Source organism: Pan paniscus, chromosome 15 (genome assembly GCF_029289425.2).
Source record: "Pan paniscus chromosome 15, NHGRI_mPanPan1-v2.0_pri, whole genome shotgun sequence".
NCBI classification, from domain to species: Eukaryota; Metazoa; Chordata; class Mammalia; order Primates; family Hominidae; genus Pan; species Pan paniscus.
In genome coordinates this window covers 95,520,912-95,540,680 of record NC_073264.2, presented here as the reverse complement: position 1 = coordinate 95,540,680, position 19,769 = coordinate 95,520,912, and the positions used below count along the sequence as shown (strand labels likewise).

Sequence of the window (19,769 nt, the reverse complement as noted above, 5' to 3'; positions counted from 1 at the left end):
GGCACCTGGCCCTTCACCTTCGGAAAGCCAAAATGAGCACGGCCCCTAAAGAGGGGATTGACAGCCTTTTTCTGGAAAAAATGGAAGTTTGAATCTGAGGAGGTGTCCCTCAACAACAGGTGCTGCTCCCCAAGTCTGGGGCCAAACGCAGCAGTTGTTCCCCCACTTAGACCCCTGAGACCCATCTATAAGGTTTTTCAGAGCCAGGACACATCCCCAAAGGTCATGGCCTTTGGTGGTTAGCATTGACTTGGGGCCCATCACATGCCAGAGGCTGCCCGAAGTGCTTAAATGTTATTATCTCATTCGATCTTCACAGTCCTGATGGAAGTGACTCTTCTTAGAGTCTTCCTATCTCACAGATGAGTAAACCGAGGCACAGAGAGGTTAAGTGGCTTGTCTAAGAGCTCACAAAAAGAGCGATGGAGCTAAGGCTTGGCCCCAGATGTTAGATCCCGAACCCACGCCTTAACCAGTGACCTGCACAGCCTCTCAAAGAAGGAAGCTGGTGCCTGGGAAGGAGGGTGCATAGTGAGGGTGTGCATGGGGTGTGTGTGTTTGTGGGGTGGCCAGCACTCTCCGGGGGCACTTTGCCAATGAGTTCAGCTCCCATGAAGTCCACTGTTGTTCTCCTGACCAGCCACTCAGTCTTGATTTACTTGGCCCAGGGCCACTGGCACACCTCACCCCCTTACCCGATTCCTTGCTGCAGACCCCAAATCTCGACTCTCACATCCCTATCCAGCCCATACCACAAGGCTCCCATCTCCAGGCAGGGACCTGTGGTGGGGCAGGGCCTCCCCCAGATGCCCCTTATTCATGACCAGCTCACAGGATCTTCCCATGATGCATTTCCTCTGGGGGGATCAGCCCAGATGCTGCAATAGACAATTGTGGAAGTAACCACGTGGACAAGACTTTCCCCCTCATGTCCTGGGGTTCCTGGGGGCACAGTATCCTTGTGAATGGCCACTGAGTACTCCCGCCCCTCCCACCACACCCCCCGGGATTTTGTCCTGGTGCGTTTTTCCAGATTATCCTAGCCCTTCCTCCCAGGATGGATGTCCAGAGCAGGGCAGGGGCTGAGCCTAGAGCCCTGCCAAAAGAGCAGGACCCCAAATTCTGAGCCCCTTACTTGCCTCACCTGCTCCCACCCATGCTTTCTTCATTCCTCCTCCAAAAGCCCCAGCTCCCCACTGCAATCCCTTCTGCACCCAGCCAGGTCCTATGACACACACCTCCCCAGTGCACACAGACCTGCCCAACTGTGGGGCTGCCCACTGGGCATTTCATAGGTGGCTCAGTCCTCTTCCCTCTGCAGCTGGCCCCAGAAACCTGCCAGTTATTGGTGCCAGGTCTGTGCCAGGAGGGCGAGGCCTGTCATTTCTAGTAATCCTCTGGGCAGTGTGACTGTACCTCTTGCGGCAACTCAAAGGGAGAGGGTGACTTGTCCCGGGTCACAGAGCTGAAAGGGCAGGTACAACAGGTGACATGCCGGGCTGTCTGAGTTTATGAGGGCCCAGTCTTGTGTCTGCCGGGCAATGAGCAAGGCTCCTTCCTGTCCAAGCTCCCCGCCCCTCCCCAACCTACTGCCTCCACCCGAAGTCTACTTCCTGGGTGGGCAGGAACTGGGCACTGTGCCCAGGGCATGCACTGCCTCCACGCAGCAACCCTCAGAGTCCTGAGCTGAACCAAGAAGGAGGAGGGGGTCGGGCCTCCGAGGAAGGCCTAGCCGCTGCTGCTGCCAGGAATTCCAGGTAGGAGGGGCGGCAACCTCCTGCCAGCCTTCAGGCCACTCTCCTGTGCCTGCCAGAAGAGACAGAGCTTGAGGAGAGCTTGAGGAGAGCAGGAAAGGTGGGACATTGCTGCTGCTGCTCACTCAGTTCCACAGGTGGGAGGGACAGCAGGGCTTAGAGTGGGGGTCATTCTGCAGATGGGAAAACGAAGGCCCAGAGAGGGGAAGAAATGCCCAGGAGCTACCGAGGGCAGGCGATCTCAACCACAGCCCAGCGCTGGAGCTGAGTGGATGTAGAGCAGTGGAATATCCATTCAGCCAGCTCAGGGGAAGGACAGGAGCCCTGAAGCCAGTGGCTGGAGCTGCAGGGAAGGGAGCTCAGAGAGAAGGGGAGGGGAGTCTGAGCTCAGTTTCCCGCTGCCTGAAAGGAAGGTGGTACCTACTCCCTTCACAGGGTAACTGAATGAGAGACTGCCTGGAGGAAAGCTCTTCAAGTGTGGCCCACCCCACCCCAGTGACACCAGGGAGACCCCTGACACGGGGGAGGGAGGGCAGCATCAGGAGGGGCTTTCTGGGCACACGCAGTACCCGGCTCTGAGCTTTCCTTGAACTGTTGCATTTTAATCCTCACAGCAGCTCAACAAGGTACATACCATCACCATCCCCATTTTACAGATAGGGAAATTGAGGCTCAGAGCGGTTAAACAACTCACCTGAGGCCTCACAGCCAGTAAGTGGGTTCCCTGGTCTGAATGTGTGTGCTGGAGGATCCTGTGGGTCACTCGCCTGGTAGAGCCCCAAGGTGGAGGCATAAATGGGACTGGTGAATGACAGAAGGGGCAAAAATGCACTCATCCATTCACTCCGCAAGTATCTACGGCACGTACGCCAGCTCCCAAGCAGGTTTGCGGGTTGCACAGAGGGTGATGCAATCTGATTTAGGCTTTTAAAGGGATTGCAATCAAGTGGGGCCCCTCTAGCCTCAACCCTGTACCTCCCCTCCCCTCCACCCCCAGCAGTCTCCAAAGGCCTCCAACAACCCCAGAGTGGGGGCCATGTATCCAAAGAAACTCCAAGCTGTATACGGATCACACTGGTTTTCCAGGAGCAAAAACAGAAACAGGCCTGAGGCTGGTCGAAATTGAACCTCCTCCTGCTCTGAGCAGCCTGGGGGGCAGGCTAAGCAGAGGGCTGTGCAGACCCACATAAAGAGCCTACTGTGTGCCAGGCACTTCACCCGAGGCACTTCACAAGCATGCTTGGGAATGAAACTTCCAACTCTTTGGGATGCAGGTGAAACAATTCCTGGTTCAGAGAGGTGAAGCGGCCTGCCTGAGGCAGCACAGCTCTTCTTTACAGATGTGCTTCCCCACCTCTACCCTGTCTCACGGCCCCCCATGCCAGCCTGACGGTTGTGTCTGCCTCAGTCATGCTCCATTTTTCCATCGGGACCATCAGGAGGATGTTTGTGTCTAAGGCTGACTGGGTAACTTTGGATGAGCGGTCTCTCCGCTCTGAGCCTCAGTTTCCTCATCTGTCAAATGGGCTCTAACCCACTCTGATCTCCCAGGGCGGCAGTAAGTCTTCAGCATCAGGCATTTTGGGGTGACTCAGTAAATGGTAGATCTTGCTACCAGTGGAACAGCCACTAAGGATTCTGCAGTGAGAGCAGAGGGCCAGCTAAGTGGTACTCTCCCAGAGACTGTCTGACTCACGCCACCCCCTCCACCTTGGACACAGGACGCTGTGGTTTCTGAGCCAGGTACAATGACTCCTTTCGGTAAGTGCAGTGGAAGCTGTACACTGCCCAGGCAAAGCGTCCGGGCAGCGTAGGCGGGCGACGCAGAGCCCAGCCAGTGGACTTAGCCCCTGTTTGCTCCTCCGATAACTGGGGTGACCTTGGTTAATATTCACCAGCAGCCTCCCCCGTTGCCCCTCTGCATCCACTGCTTAAATACGGACGAGGACAGGGCTCTGTCTCCTCAGCCTCAGACACCACCACTGACCTGGGACAGTGAATCGTAAGTATGCCTTTCACCGCGAGAGGTTCTGGAGAGGCCTCTGAGCTCCCCACGGCCCAGGCAGGCAGCAGGTCTGGGGCAGGAGGGGGGTTGTGGAGTGGGTATCCGCCCGCTGAGGTGCAGGGCAGATAGAGAGGCTGCAGCTGAGCTCCTATTTTCATAATAACAGCAGCCATGAGGGTTGTGTCCTGCTTCCCAGTCCTGCCCGGTCCCCCCTCGGTACCTCCTGGTGGATACACTGGTTCCTGTAAGCAGAAGTGGATAAGGGTGTCTAGGTCTGCAGTCCTGGCACCCCAGGAGGGGGGACACCAGCCAAGATACAGCAACAGCAACAAAGCGCAGCCATTTCTTTCTGTTTGCACAGCTCCTCTGTCTGTCGGGGGCTCCTGTCTGTTGTCTTCTATAAGCCTCACCACCTCTCCTACTGCTTGGGCATGCATCTTTCTCCCCTTCTATAGATGAGGAGGTTAAGGTCCAGAGAGGGGTGGGGAGGAACGCCGGCTCACATTCTCCATCCCCTCCAGATATGACCAGGAACAGACCCATGCCAGGCCTCAGCCTTACATCAAAATGGGCCTCCCCATGCACCGTGGACCTCTGGGCCCTCCTGTCCCAGTGGAGGACAGGAAGCTGTGAGGGGCACTGTCACCCAGGGCTCAAGCTGGCATTCCTGAATAATCGCTCTGCACCAGGCCACGGCTAAGCTCAGTGCGTGATTAAGCCTCATAACCCTCCAAGGCAGTTACTAGTGTGATTCCCATTTTACAGATGAGGAAGATGGGGACAGAGAGGTGAATAACTGGCCCTAAATCACACGCCATCCATAATTCGGGCTCAGGCACCTGGCTCCAGGCCCCGAACTCTTGAACCTGGCCCTAGTGTCACTGTTTCTCTTGGGTCTCAGGCGCTGGATGGGGAACAGGAAACCTGGGCTGGACTTGAGGCCTCTCTGATGCTCGGTGACTTCAGACAGTTGCTCAACCTCTCTGTTCTCTTGGGCAAAACATGATAACCTTTGACTTCTGTCCCCTCCCCTCACCCCACCCGACCTTGATCTCTGGAGTGTTGGAAGGATTTAATTTTTCCTGCACTGAGTTTTGGAGACAGGTCAAGAAGATGACCAAGGTCAAGGTGGCCAGTTTCCTATAGAACGCCTCTAAAAGACCTGCAGCAATAGCAGCAAGAACTGGTATTCTCGAGAACTTGCTGCGCAGCAGGCACTTCTTGGCATTTTATGTGTATTTAATTTCACAATAGCTCTATGACAAAGTCCACCTTTCTCATCTCCAGGAAACTGAGGTTCAGAGAGGTTAAGTAACTTGTCCAAGGTCACACAGCTAATAGCAAGTTGACGTGGAGCAATCTGGCCTCAGAGCCTTTAATTTTAGCCACAGACTGATGCTCCCCTCTTCATTTAGCCAGGCTGCCTCTGAAGTTTTCTGATTCAAGACTTCTGGCTTCAGCTTTGTACACAGAGATGATTCAATGTCAGGTTTTGGAGTCAAATCTGTTTAATCCCAGACAAAACATTTAGGATTACATCTCAGTTTTGTAAGCAAGTAGCTCTGTGATTTTTAGTGAGTTATTTAATGCTCTTTGGGGCTCAATTTTTCTATCTATAAAATAGGGCTAATAATTTGCACCTTATAGGGTAAGCTTTGAGGACAGATTAGATGATACGGTGCCTGTAAAACACCAGGTGTTAGTAAGTGTGGCAATGATGGTGACGCTGAGGCTGATGTTTGCTTAGCATAGGGTTAGGCAGCTGGCAGGCAGTAAACAGTTGGATAATTTAATGGAAAATTTGCCAAACTCAGATGCTGTTCACTGCTGAGCAGGAGCCCCTTCCTGCTGAAATGGTCCTGGGGAGTGCAGCAGCTGTCCAGGAAGAAATCTACCATCTCTCGGGCAGGAGCTCAACCTGTGTGCAGGTACAGGGAGGGCTTCCTCACCTGGTGCCCACTCATGCATTACGTCAGTTATTCCTCATCCCTGTCCAAAGGATTCTTTTCTCCATTGTACAGCTATGAAGCTAGTGCTCAAAGAAGTGAAGTCATTTACCCCAGGCCCCCTGCCAGTAAGTGACAGGGCCTGGTCACACTTGGATTTATTTATTGCCCAGTTCAACAGGTTGTTTGACCATAGGCGAGATTCTCTTCCCTGCACCCTGCCGGGTTGCTCTTGGTCCCTTATTTTATGCTCCCGGGTAGAAATGGTGTGAGATTAGGCAGGGAGTGGCTCGCTTCCCTGTCCCTGGCCCCGCAAAGAGTGCTCCCACCTGCCCCGATCCCAGAAATGTCACCATGAAGCCTTCATTCTTTTGGTTTAAAGCTTGGCCTCAGTGTCCGTACACCATGGGGTACTTGGCCATCTACTTTCTCCTCTCCAGTCGCCCTCCCAGGCACTAGCTTTTAGGAGTGCAGGGTGCTGCCTCTGATAGAAGGGCCAGGAGAGAGCAGGTTTTGGAGTCCTGATGTTATAAGGAACAGCTTGGGAGGCATAATGAACCCAACATGATGCTTGAGACCAATGTCACAGCCCAATTCTGACATTCATCATCTGAGATCTGAGGACACAGCTGTCTCAGTTCATGATCTGAGTGCTGGGAAAGCCAAGACTTTTTCCAGCTTTGTCACTGACTTGCTGTATAGCCTCAACAAGGCCCTGACCCTCTCTGGGCTTCAAACTCTTCACTGTGAAAGGAGGAAACCAGAGTAGGTGATGTGACACCAGGAAAGATGGATGGGTGTGGGGGAATGTGCTCCTCCCAGCTGTCACCCCCTCGCCACCCTCCCTGCACCAGCCTCGCCACCTCCTTTGAGCCCAGAATTCCCCCATCTAGGAGGGCACCTGTCTCATGCCTAGCCATGGGAATTCTCCATCTGTTTTGCTACATTGAACCCAGATGCCATTCTAACCAAGAATCCTGGCTGGGTGCAGGGGCTCTCGCCTGTAACCCCAGCACTTTGGGAGGCCAAGGCAGGCGGATCAAGAGGTCAGGAGTTCAAGACCTGCCTGGCCAACATGGTGAAACCTCGGCTCTACTAAAAATACAAAAATTAGCCAGGCATGGTGGCACATGCCTGTAATCCCAGCTATTTGGGAAGCTGAGACAGAAGAATTTCTTGAACCCGGGAGGTGGAGGTTTCAGTGAGCCGAGATCACGCCACTGCACTCCACCCTGGTGGATAAAGCGAGACTCTGTCTCAAAAAAAAACCAAAAACCTATGTTAGCGTACAGAGGGCCCCAGTGAAGTCTTCTCCCAGCCCCACTTTGCACAACTGGGGAGAGTGAGGCCCCAGGACCAGAGGATTCTTGCTAAAGGCCAAGTGGATAGTGATGGCCCTGCCAGGGCTAGAAGCCACAACCTCTGGCCCTGAGGCCACTCAGCATATTTAGTGTCCCCACCCTGCAGAGGCCCAACTCCCTCCTGACCACTGAGCCCTGTAATGATGGGGGAATTTCCATAAGCCATGAAGGACTGCACAAAGTTCAGTTGGGAAGTGAAAGAGAAATTAAAGGGAGATGGAAATATACAGCACTAATTTTAGCACCATCTTCAGTTCTAACAACACTAGCTAGCTGAAGAAAAATACAAACATGTATTATGTAATGTGTGGTCTGTTCCATTTGGATTACTTAGAGGCACGAGGGCCAGGAGAAAGGTGGTGGAGAGAAACCAGCTTTGCACTTCATTTGTTGCTTTATTGGAAAGAAACTTTTAAAAGTCCAAGGGGGTTGAAGAATCTCAATGTTTGTTATTTCCAGGTTTTTTTCTCCAGTTTTTCATTTCCCAAATTCAAGGACACCTTTTTCTTTGTATTTTGTTAAGATGATGGTTTTGGTTTTGTGACTAGTAGTTAACAATGTGGCTGCCGGGCATATTCTCCTCAGCTAGGACCTCAGTTTTCCCATCTGTGAAGACGGCAGGTTCTACCTAGGGGGCTGCAGGCTGGTGGTCCGAAGCCTGGGCATATCTGGAGTAGAAGGAGCACTGCGGGGCAGGGCAGGTTCTGTGTTGCTGTGGATGACATTGACTTTGACCATTGCTCGGCAGAGCCTGCTCTCGCTCGTTCAACCACAGGCCCCACCACTCCCTATTGTCTCAGCCCCGGGTATGAAACATGTATTCCTCACTGGCCTATCACCTGAAGGCTTTGAATTTGCAACACCTGCCAACCCCTCCCTCAAAAGAGTTGCCCTCTCAGATCCTTCTGATGTAAGGTTTGGTGTTGAGACTTATTTCACTAAATTCTCATACATAAACATCACTTTATGTATGAGGCAAAATGAGGACCAGGGAGATGAATGACTTGTCCCGGCTCATACACCTGGAAAGTGATAGAGTCAGATTAGATCCCAGGTCTATCTGAAGTTAAAAGAGGTGTCTTTTCACTTCCCACCTCCTCCATCTACTTTAAAGCAGCACAAACCCCTGCTTTCAAGGAGAGATGAGCGTCTCTAAAGCCCCTGACAGCAAGAGCCCAGAACTGGGACACCATTGGTGACCCAGATGGCAGGTAAGCTGACTGCAGGAGCATCAGCCTATTCTTGTGTCTGGGACCACAGAGCATTGTGGGGACAGCCCCCTCTATTGGGAAAAAAACCCTAAGGGCTGAGGATCCTTGTGAGTGTTGGGTGGGAACAGGTCCCAGGAGGTTTAATCACAGCCCCTCCATGCTCTAGCTGTTGCCATTGTGCAAGATGCATTTCCCTTCTGTGCAGCAGTTTCCCTGGCCACTAAATAGTGGGATTAGATAGAAGCCCTCCAAGGGCTTCCAGCTTGACATGATTCTTGATTCTGATCTGGCCCGATTCCTGGATAATCGTGGGCAGGCCCATTCCTCTTCTTGTGCCTCATTTTCTTCTTTTGTAAAACAATGGCTGTACCATTTGCATCTTAGGATCATTGAAGATGTAAGTGTTGCTGTCCAGAGCCTGGGTGCAGGACCTAGATGTAGGATTCTGGTTCTGCTACTTCCTCAGTGACATTGAATAGCTGACCTAATCTCTCTGGCTTTGGTTTCTTCATCTGTAAAAGAAGGATATTAGCATTAGCACCTCACGGGATTGTTACAAGAAAGCAATGAATTAACACATGTGAGCACGGAGAACAGTGCTTGGCATATGGTAAGCACTACGTACATTTTGCTATTCTTCTGATTCTTTCAGTGTTACTGATGTCGGCAAGTACTTGGCACAGGCTGGTTTAATAATCCCTAGGCACTTCCACGTGGTGTCAATCCCTGATCACTGGGAGTCATCATGTGCCTTGACTCGGGGCCTGGCCCCCCCATCTCTGTCTTGCAGGACAATGCCGTCTTCTGTCTCATGGGGCATCCTCCTGCTGGCAGGCCTGTGCTGCCTGGTCCCTGTCTCCCTGGCTGAGGATCCCCAGGGAGATGCTGCCCAGAAGACAGATACATCCCACCATGATCAGGATCACCCAACCTTCAACAAGATCACCCCCAACCTGGCTGAGTTCGCCTTCAGCCTATACCGCCAGCTGGCACACCAGTCCAACAGCACCAATATCTTCTTCTCCCCAGTGAGCATCGCTACAGCCTTTGCAATGCTCTCCCTGGGGACCAAGGCTGACACTCACGATGAAATCCTAGAGGGCCTGAATTTCAATCTCACGGAGATTCCGGAGGCTCAGATCCATGAAGGCTTCCAGGAACTCCTCCGTACCCTCAACCAGCCAGACAGCCAGCTCCAGCTGACCACCGGGAATGGCCTGTTCCTCAGCGAGGGCCTGAAGCTAGTGGATAAGTTTTTGGAGGATGTTAAAAAGTTGTACCACTCAGAAGCCTTCACTGTCAACTTCGGGGACACCGAAGAGGCCAAGAAACAGATCAACGATTACGTGGAGAAGGGAACTCAAGGGAAAATTGTGGATTTGGTCAAGGAGCTTGACAGAGACACAGTTTTTGCTCTGGTGAATTACATCTTCTTTAAAGGTAAGGTTGCTCAACCAGCCTGAGCTGTTCCCATAGAAACAAGCAAAAATATTCTCAAACCATCAGTTCTTGAACTCTCCTTGGCAATGCATTATGGGCCATAGCAATGCTTTTCAGCGTGGGTTCTTCAGTTTTCTACACACAAACACTAAAATGTTTTCCATCATTGAGTAATTTGAGGAAATAATAGATTAAACTGTCAAAACTACTGACAGCTCTGCAGAACTTTTCAGAGCCTTTAATGTCCTTGTGTATACTGTATATGTAGAATATATAATGCTTAGAACTATAGAACAAATTGTAATACACTGCATAAAGGGATAGTTTCATGGAACATAATTTACACGACTCTAGTGTCCCGGAATCAGTATCAGTTTTGCAGTCTGAAAGACCTGGGTTCAAATCCTGCCTCTAACACAATTAGCTTTTGACAAAAACAATGCATTCTACCTCTTTGAGGTGCTAATTTCCCATCTTAGCATGGACAAAATACCATCCTTGCTGTCAGGTTTTTTTAGGATTAAACAAATGACAAAGACTGTGGGGATGGTGTGTGGCATACAGCAGGTGATGGACTCTTCTGTATCTCAGGCTGCCTTCCTGCCCCTGAGGGGTTAAAATGCCAGGGTCCTGGGGGCCCCAGGGCATTCTAAGCCAGCTCCCACTGTCCCAGGAAAACAGCATAGGGGAGGGGAGGTGGGAGGCAAGGCCAGGGGCTGCTTCCTCCACTCTGAGGCTCCCTTGCTCTTGAGGCAAAGGAGGGCAGTGGAGAGCAGCCAGGCTGCAGTCAGCACAGCTAAAGTCCTGGCTCTGCTGTGGCCTTAGGGCGGGCCCAGGTCCCTCTCCAGCCCCAGTCTCCTCCTTCTGTCCAATGAGAAAGCTGGGATCAGGGGTCCCTGAGGCCCCTGTCCACTCTGCATGCCTCAGTGGTGAAGCTCTGTTGGTATGGCAGAGGGGAGGCTGCTCAGGCATCTGCATTTCCCCTGCCAATCTAGAGGATGAGGAAAGCTCTCAGGAATAGTAAGCAGAATGTTTGCCCTGGATGAATAACTGAGATGCCAATTAACAAGGGGCAGGGAGCCTTAGACAGAAGGTACCAAATATGCCTGATGCTCCAACATTTTATTTGTAATATCCAAGACACCCTCAAATAAACATATGATTCCAATAAAAATGCACAGCCACGATGGCATCTCTTAGCCTGACATCGCCACGATGTAGAAATTCTGCATCTTCCTCTAGTTTTGAATTATCCCCACACAATCTTTTTCGGCAGCTTGGATGGTCGGTTTCAGCACCTTTTACAGATGATGAAGCTGAGCCACGAGGGATGTGTGTTGTCAAGGGGGCTCAGGGCTTCTCAGGGAGGGGACTCATGGTTCCTTTATTCTGCTACACTCTTCCAAACCTTCACTCACCCCTGGTGATGCCCACCTTCCCCTCTCTCCAGGCAAATGGGAGAGACCCTTTGAAGTCAAGGACACCGAGGAAGAGGACTTCCACGTGGACCAGGCGACCACCGTGAAGGTGCCTATGATGAAGCGTTTAGGCATGTTTAACATCCAGCACTGTAAGAAGCTGTCCAGCTGGGTGCTGCTGATGAAATACCTGGGCAATGCCACCGCCATCTTCTTCCTGCCTGACGAGGGGAAACTACAGCACCTGGAAAATGAACTCACCCACGATATCATCACCAAGTTCCTGGAAAATGAAGACAGAAGGTGATTCCCCAACCTGAGGGTGACCAAGAAGCTGCCCACACCTCTTAGCCATGTTGGGACTGAGGCCCATCAGGACTGACCAGAGGGCTGAGGAGGGTGAACCCCACATCCCTGGGTCACTGCTACTCTGTATAAACTTGGCTTCCAGAATGAGGCCACCACTGAGTTCAGGCAGCGCCATCCATGCTCCATGAGGAGGACAGTACCCAGGGGTGAGGAGGTAAAGGTCTCGTCCCTGGGGACTTCCCACTCCAGTGTGGACACTGTCCCTTCCCAATATCCAGTGCCCAGGGCAGGGACAGCAGCACCACCACATGCTCTGGCAGAACCAAGAAGGAACAGATGGGCTTCCTGGCAAAGGCAGCAGTGGAGTGTGGAGTTCAAGGGTAGAATGTCCCTGGGGGTATGGGGGAAGAGCCTGTGTGGCAAGGCCCAGAAAAGCAAGGTTCGGAATTGGAACAGCCAGGGCATGTTCGCAGAAGGCTTGCGTTTCTCTGTCACTTTATCGGTGCTGTTAGATTGGGTGTCCTGTAGTAAATGATACTTGAACATGAGCCACACATTAGTGTATGTGTGTGCATTCGTGATTATGCCCATGCCCTGCTGATCTAGTTCATTTTGTACACTGTAAAACCAAGATGAAAATACAAAAGGTGTCGGGTTCATAATAGGAATCGAGGCTGGAATTTCTCTGTTCCATGCCAGCACCTCCTGAGGTCTCTGCTCCAGGGGTTGAGAAAGAACAAAGAGGCTGAGAGGGCAACGGATCAGAGAGCCCAGAGCCAAGCTGCCCGCTCACACCAGACCCTGCTCAGGGTGGCATTGTCTCCCCATGGAAAACCAGAGAGGAGCACTCAGCCTGGTGTGGTCACTCTTCTCTTATCCACTAAACGGTTGTCACTGGGCACTGCCACCAGCCCCGTGTTTCTCTGGGTGTAGGGCCCTGGGGATGTTACAGGCTGGGGGCCAGGTGACCCAACACTACAGGGCAAGATGAGACAGGCTTCCAGGACACCTAGAATATCAGAGGAGGTGGCATTTCAAGCTTTCGTGATTCATTCGATGTTAACATTCTTTGACTCAAAGTAGAAGAGCTAAAAGTAGAACAAACCAAAGCCGAGTTCCCATCTTAGTGTGGGTGGAGGACACAGGAGTAAGTGGCAGAAATAATCAGAAAAGAAAACACTTGCACTGTGGTGGGTCCCAGAAGAACAAGAGGAATGCTGTGCCATGCCTTGAATTTCTTTTCTGCACGGCAGGTCTGCCAGCTTACATTTACCCAAACTGTCCATTACTGGAACCTATGATCTGAAGAGCGTCCTGGGTCAACTGGGCATCACTAAGGTCTTCAGCAATGGGGCTGACCTCTCCGGGGTCACAGAGGAGGCACCCCTGAAGCTCTCCAAGGTGAGATCACCCTGACGACCTTGTTGCACCCTGGTATCTGTAGGGAAGAATGTGTGGGGGCTGCAGCTCTGTCCTGAGGCTGAGGAAGGGGCCGAGGGAAACAAATGAAGACCCAGGCTGAGCTCCTGAAGATGCCCGTGATTCACTGACACGGGACGTGGTCAAACAGCAAAGCCAGGCAGGGGACTGCTGTGCAGCTGGCACTTTCGGGGCCTCCCTTGAGGTTGTGTCACTGACCCTGAATTTCAACTTTGCCCAGGACCTTCTAGACATTGGGCCTTGATTTATCCATATTGACACAGAAAGGTTTGGGCTAAGTTGTTTCAAAGGACTTTCTGACTCCTTCCATCTGTGAGATTTGGTGTCTGAATTAATGAATGATTTCAGCTAAAGATGACACTTATTTTGGAAAACTAAAGGCGACCAATGAACAACTGCAGTTCCATGAATGGCTGCATTATCTTGGGGTCTGGGCACTGTGAAGGTCACTGCCAGGGTCCGTGTCCTCAAGGAGCTTCAAGCCGTGTACTAGAAATGAGAGAGCCCTGGAGGCAGACGTGGAGTGACGATGCTCTTCCCTGTTCTGAGTTGTGGGTGCACCTGAGCAGGGGGAGAGGCGCTTGTCAGGAAGATGGACAGAGGGGAGCCAGCCCCATCAGCCAAAGCCTTGAGGAGGAGCAAGGCCTGTGTGACAGGGAGGGAGAGGATGTGCAGGGCCAGGGCCGTCCAGGGGGAGTGAGCGCTTCCTGGGAGGTGTCCACGTGAGCCTTGCTCGAGGCCTGGGCTCAGCCTTACAACGTGTCTCTGCTTCTCTCCCCTCCAGGCCGTGCATAAGGCTGTGCTGACCATCGACGAGAAAGGGACTGAAGCTGCTGGGGCCATGTTTTTAGAGGCCATACCCATGTCTATTCCCCCCGAGGTCAAGTTCAACAAACCCTTTGTCTTCTTAATGATTGAACAAAATACCAAGTCTCCCCTCTTCGTAGGAAAAGTGGTGAATCCCACCCAAAAATAACTGCCTCTCGCTCCTCAACCCCTCCCCTCCATCCCTGGCCCCCTCCCTGGATGACATTAAAGAAGGGTTGAGCTGGTCCCTGCCTGCATGTGACTGTAAATCCCTCCCATGTTTTCTCTGAGTCTCCCTTTGCCTGCTGAGGCTGTATGTGGGCTCCAGGTAACAGTGCTGTCTTCGGGCCCCCTGAACTGTGTTCATGGAGCATCTGGCTAGGTAGGCACACGCTGGGCTTGAATCCAGGGGGGACTGAATCCTCAGCTTACGGACCTGGGCCCATCTGTTTCTGGAGGGCTCCAGTCTTCCTCGTCCTGTCTTGGAGTCCCCAAGAAGGAATCACAGGGGAGGAACCAGATACCAGCCATGACCCCAGGCTCCACCAAGCATCTTCATGTCCCCCTGCTCATCCCCCACTCCCCCCCACCCAGAGTTGCTCATCCTGCCAGGGCTGGCTGTGCCCACCCCAAGGCTGCCCTCCTGGGGGCCCCAGAACTGCCTGATCGTGCCGTGGCCCAGTTTTGTGGCATCTGCAGCAACACAAGAGAGAGGACAATGTTCTCTTCTTGACCCGCTGTCACCTAACCAGACTTGGGCCCTGCACCTCTCAGGCACTTCTGGAAAATGACTGAGGCAGATTCTTCCTGAAGCCCATTCTCCGTGGGGCAACAAGGACACCTATTCTGTCCTTGTCCTTCCATCGCTGCCCCAGAAAGCCTCACATATCTCCGTTTAGAATCAGGTCCCTTCTCCCCAGATGAAGAGGAGGGTCTCTGCTTTGTTTTCTCTATCTCCTCCTCAGACTTGACCAGGCCCCGCAGGCCCCAGAAGACCATTACCCTATATCCCTTCTCCTCCCTAGTCACATGGCCATAGGCCTGCTGATGGCTCAGGAAGGCCATTGCAAGGACTCCTCAGCTATGGGAGAGGAAGCACATCACCCGTTGACCCCCGCAACCCCTCCCTTTCCTCCCCTGAGTCCCGACTGGGGCCACATGCAGCCTGACTTCTTTGTGCCTGTTGCTGTCCCTGCAGTCTTCAGAGGGCCGCCGCAGCTCCAGTGCCACGGCAGGAGGCTGTTCCTGAATAGCCCCTGTGGTAAGGGCCAGGAGGGTCCTTCCATCCTCCAAGGCCCTGCTAAAGGACACAGCAGCCAGGAAGTCCCCTGGGCCCCTAGCTGAAGGACAGCCTGCTCCCTCTGTCTCTACCAGGAATGGCCTTGTCCTGTGGAAGGCACTGCCCCATCCCAAACTAATCTAGGAATCACTGTCTAACCACTCACTGTCATGAATGTGTACTTAAAGGATGAGGTTGAGTCATACCAAATAGTGATTTCGATAGTTCAAAATGGTGAAATTAGCAATTCTACATGATTCAGTCTAATCAATGGATACCGACTGTTTCCCACACAAGTCTCCTGTTCTCTTAAGCTTACTCACTGACAGCCTTTCACTCTCCACAAATACATTAAAGATATGGCCATCGCCAAGCCCCCTAGGATGACACCAGACCTGAGAGTCTGAAGACCTGGATCCAAGTTCTGACTTTTCCCCCTGCCAGCTGTGTGACCTTCGTGAAGTCGCCAAACCTCTCTGAGCCCCAGTCATTGCTAGTAAGACCTGCCTTTGAGTTGGTATGATGTTCAAGTCAGATAATAAAACATTTATACCCATTAGAACAGAGAATAAATAGAACTACGCTTCTTGCATTTATGAGCTTTCTGTGAATCAGAGATCCCTATGAAGTACCTCCCCTGGCTGTTTCTCATTTACTCACGGTAGCAGCACTGTGATGTGTGAGTATATCTGCTGTGCTCTTAAACTCCAAATCTGAGGAAACTGAGGCTCAGAGAGGCTACTGGTCTCCCACAATGTCACACAGCTCATAAGTGGCAAAGCTGGCTTGATGGGTTACTTGTTCCTCTGAACCATACCACCTCACCACACTCTCCCCTTCGAGGGTCACGCTAAACTTCTGCAGAGGTAATTCCTCCTTAAACCAGAAGGGTTGCTGGTGGCCCACAGCTCACGTCTAGCACACTTCATGAGAAAAACACCCTGTGCCCAGTGTGGAGCAGGCATTGAGCTGAAGGTGGTGAGCAGAAGCTCATCCACCAGATGTTGACACAGCCCGCAGCCTTGGGCGACCCACAGGACTCCTCTTATTTAACTGGCATTTGGTAGGAGAACAGGGGCAGAGTCAAAGACAAGTTGGCTTTCTGGAGAGCCCAGGGCAGGGAAGGAGGTTGCAGCGCTGAGGGCGGTCACCTTAGACACCATCGTTTTACTTTGAAGAATTGTCTGTCACACACGAGTTGACAGTCAGGATGGGTGAGACCCCATTCAAACTAGCATAACCTCCCAGAGGGAATTCCTGGGCTCCCCTGGGAATCAACAGGGATCAGTCACGGATGGGCAGAGTGTCATGACAATCTCATTATGAGGAAGACAAATATATGTCACAAGTCCGTGATGGGACAACCGTAAGACCTCAGCTTCACTGTATCTTCCAGAGTTTTAAAAAAATGTATTCACTGTCCAACGTGATCCTCCAGACAGGTTCTGCGGGACGCAGCCTAGGACTCATTATCCCCAAAGTACACATGGGGAAACTCAGGCCCAGCAGGTCAAATGCTCTGTCCAGTGTGGGCCTGGAAGGCAGGTCTTCTCCACTGTTAGGCCTGGCTGTCCCCAACAGCACATACTACCTCAGTCCATATGGGATCACGATAAACAATTCCATCCTCCAGGACCACACTGCATCAACCTGCTGTGCCCTAACATCAGCTGAAGGCCAAGCTGCGGGGCACCCTGGGTGTTCCAAGTCACTTTCCCTCTGCAGGCAGGAACCTCATCCTGCTCTGAAACAGATGAGAGGGAAACGCAGAAAACAGCTTCCAGCTCAGCCAGGAACCTTAGAGTCCTGACCTTTTACCTCGCCTAGGAGTTTGCAGGGGAGAGAACACACGAATTTTAGATTTTAAGCCTAAATAAAGGAAGCCTTAGTTTGAAGTGCAAGCTCTGCCAGACAGGGGGCACCCTGTGAGCCCCATTTGTTAAGAGGACAATAGTCAGGGAGCTTCCAGGCTCTCAGACCAGAAACAGGAAATACAGATTTCACATTGATCTCCTTCCCAGGAGCAACTTGATCCTCTCCGTAAATCCGAACGGGAAGCATTTATCCAAACAACAAACAAGCAAACATGAGCTGTGTATGGGGGATAGAGAGAATGAAACACAGGTCCATCCTGGGGAGAATGCTGGTCTATGGCAGTGGGGAGCAGTGAATAAATGAGGCGTACATCCATGGATCTGGGTGGAGAGGGTCAGGGTGTAACCCAGGACCTTTCCAGAGGCATGAGAAACAGTCAGCCTACACCCACAGATGACCTCAAACACCCCAAGGGCTCCTTGAAAGGCTGAGGCCTTTGTGTTGCTCTTGGTTGGATTCTTCACAGGCAGTGAAGTAAACAAGGCACAACACAGGACTCAGAACCAGGGACAGCTTCTGCAGGAACCTGGGTCAATTCTAAAAGGACAAATGGAATGACCCTGAGTAGAGAAGTCAGAGAAAGGCACTCTCACTGAGGCAAACTCCCTCCCCAGCAGGGACCCAGGCAGCAACTCGGAAAAGCAGGAGTGTCACTATTGTATCATATGGGAGAGGGCAGGCTGTGTGCTCTCAGGGAAGTTCCTCAACTTCTCTGTGCCGTAGTTTCCTCATCTGCAAAATGTAAATCAAATTTGAGGTTTCAATGCAATGACTTATTTCTCTAAAGTTCCTTGTCCTTGTCCCATGTAGCCCAGAAATCTTCCTCTGGCCTAGTTGTGGAGCCTGGCCTAAATCACACATTGCTGGAGATGGTGAAGCTGACCAGCATGAGAGGTCAGTTTTTAGAAGCCTAAATCCCAACAGGCATATGCCTCACCCTCCAATATCAGCTCTATCAGAAACAAACAAACAAAAACATGTCTTATTCATTTGTCCTTTTCCTCAAATGGGTGGCACTTGGGCAGGGCAGAAGGGCTGGTTATCCAAGCTTGGAAGATGCTGACAGCAGACGCTTCAATGGCAGTAGGAGTTTTCTGATCACTATCATTGGTATCACGCTTACTATTGAAATCGTGACATCAGGAATGATGAAAGGAACTAGAGTCAGATGGTCTGGAGCGGGGAAGTGAGGAGCTGAAACCTCCTTCAGTCTGGTTGCTGTGTCCCCAGGGTGGGTAGATCCCCTCTGTTCATCCCACATGGGACAAGTAGAGTGGGAGAGGAATCAACCCTTTCTAAAGGGTTGAAGCATTGAGCTGTGAGCTTCTTGGTTGCTGCAGCACAATCTTTGCCCATCCTGACTGATACAACCAGAATTCGTGAAATGCATCAAAGAAGTCTTCACCTACTACGCAAGCCTGGAAGGGTGACTAAGATCTGAAAAACACCGGGAAGGCTAAAGGAACTCCCACAAGGAAACCCCATTAGAAAGTTCTAGTTACAAGATGCTCAGCACAGGCCATGCAGAAATACGCCCAGATCCGGTGGTGAGCAAGGAACGGTAGGAATGTGAGCGCTGAGTCACGCAGGAGAGACTCACAGGGGCTCAAGCCAGCAAGGGGACGGCCTCCACCCCACGCACTGTTGGCCAACAGCTTCCAGGGGCATTTGCTCTCAGAAGTCAAAGCTGATTTTCCACAATTGAAGTGCTCACTGTTTGGGATGATTTAGGAACAACACCAACAAAAAGGAATGAACAATCAGAGCTAATAGAATTGTGTTTAAACTCTGCTGGGCTTCCTTGACAGAGGGCACGGGGAGCAAACAAAGTCGGCAGTGTGTCTTAAGTAAAAAACTTTTTTTCCTTTTAATTGGCAGTTAATACCCTCAAAATATGTTCTGAGATTGATCAAGTAAGTGTCTTTCAGCATTAAAATATTAGGATGAAATTGCTAAGGGCTTCTTAGCAAAGTGGAAAGAACACAGGAATCCCAACTCCACCTTCTCCTTGGCATACAATCCTGAGTGGGCTGTTACAGCTCTCTGTGCCTCGGCGCCCTCACCCGCAAGACAGGTAAAATAAAACTCCTAGGTTACTTTCATGAATAATATGCAAAGCATCACCCTAAAAAAGTGCTGCTACTTAAGTGACCACCAAACATTAATGAATACTGTGGATTCCAAAAATATTAGTTAATGTGAGTGGTGTGGCTACCTTCCCCCAGTGTCCAGTGCTCTGTCAGGGAACTAACAGAGGAATAAATTACAGATATTCACAAGTTTGTTACCAATGACCCTGAGCTAGGAATCAGCCTGGGATCTTTTCCCAGGTCTACCACTAATGTGCCACCTAACTCTGCGGACATCCTCTCCTCCCCTGAGCCCCAGTTTCCTCACCAGAGAATGTGAGCATTGAGGTCCCTGGAGTCCTGACATTCCATGGAGCTCTGAGGGCTTCAGGCCGGCCCCACGTCAGTCTTTCACCTGTGTGCCCTGTGCCCACTGCTGATCTGGGGCAGAGGAGGCACGGGGAAAGAGCCCAGGCTGCTCTTAAAAATCACATCTCACATTGAGACCGACGCGTGGAGACTGCGGCAGAAGCAGCAGAGGTGAGGACCCCGTGTGAGTCCCCTGTGGCTGCCGTAACTGATTTAGCTGATTAGCATGAGCTCCGTGGTTTCCAATAGAATGCATTCTCTTACAGTTCTGGAGGCCAGAAGTCCAGAACAGTATCACTGGGACAAGGTCAGGGTGTCAGGAAAGCCGAGTGTCCTTGGAGGCTCTAGGGGATGTGCCACTTCTTCCTCTTCCAATTTCTGGTGGCTGCCGTCATTCCTTGACTTGTTGCCCCTCCAGTCACGGCCTCTGTTGTCACACTGCCCCCTCTTTCTCCATCTGTGTCAGGTCTCCCTCCCCCTCCCCCT

The 19,769-nt window shown here is 51.7% G+C and overlaps 1 protein-coding gene across 2 annotated transcripts; it reads left to right on the top strand.

Moving 5' to 3' along the window:
- Positions 1-1,572: 1,572 nt before the first annotated feature.
- On the top strand, positions 1,573-15,562 carry SERPINA1 (serpin family A member 1). Of its 2 annotated transcripts, none has more exons than XM_003832816.6 (5): positions 1,573-1,854; positions 9,068-9,717; positions 11,168-11,438; positions 12,698-12,845; positions 13,669-15,562. In XM_003832816.6, the coding sequence occupies exons 2-5, from the start codon at positions 9,072-9,074 to the stop codon at positions 13,858-13,860; spliced, it is 1,257 nt and encodes a 418-aa protein (XP_003832864.2). In that variant the 5' UTR covers positions 1,573-1,854; positions 9,068-9,071; the 3' UTR covers positions 13,861-15,562. The 2 variants fall into 2 exon arrangements, with proteins under 2 accessions (XP_003832864.2, XP_008956499.2); XM_008958251.4 differs by having other exon boundaries at positions 1,574-1,757; positions 13,669-13,937.
- The last annotated feature ends 4,207 nt before the right edge of the window (positions 15,563-19,769 follow it).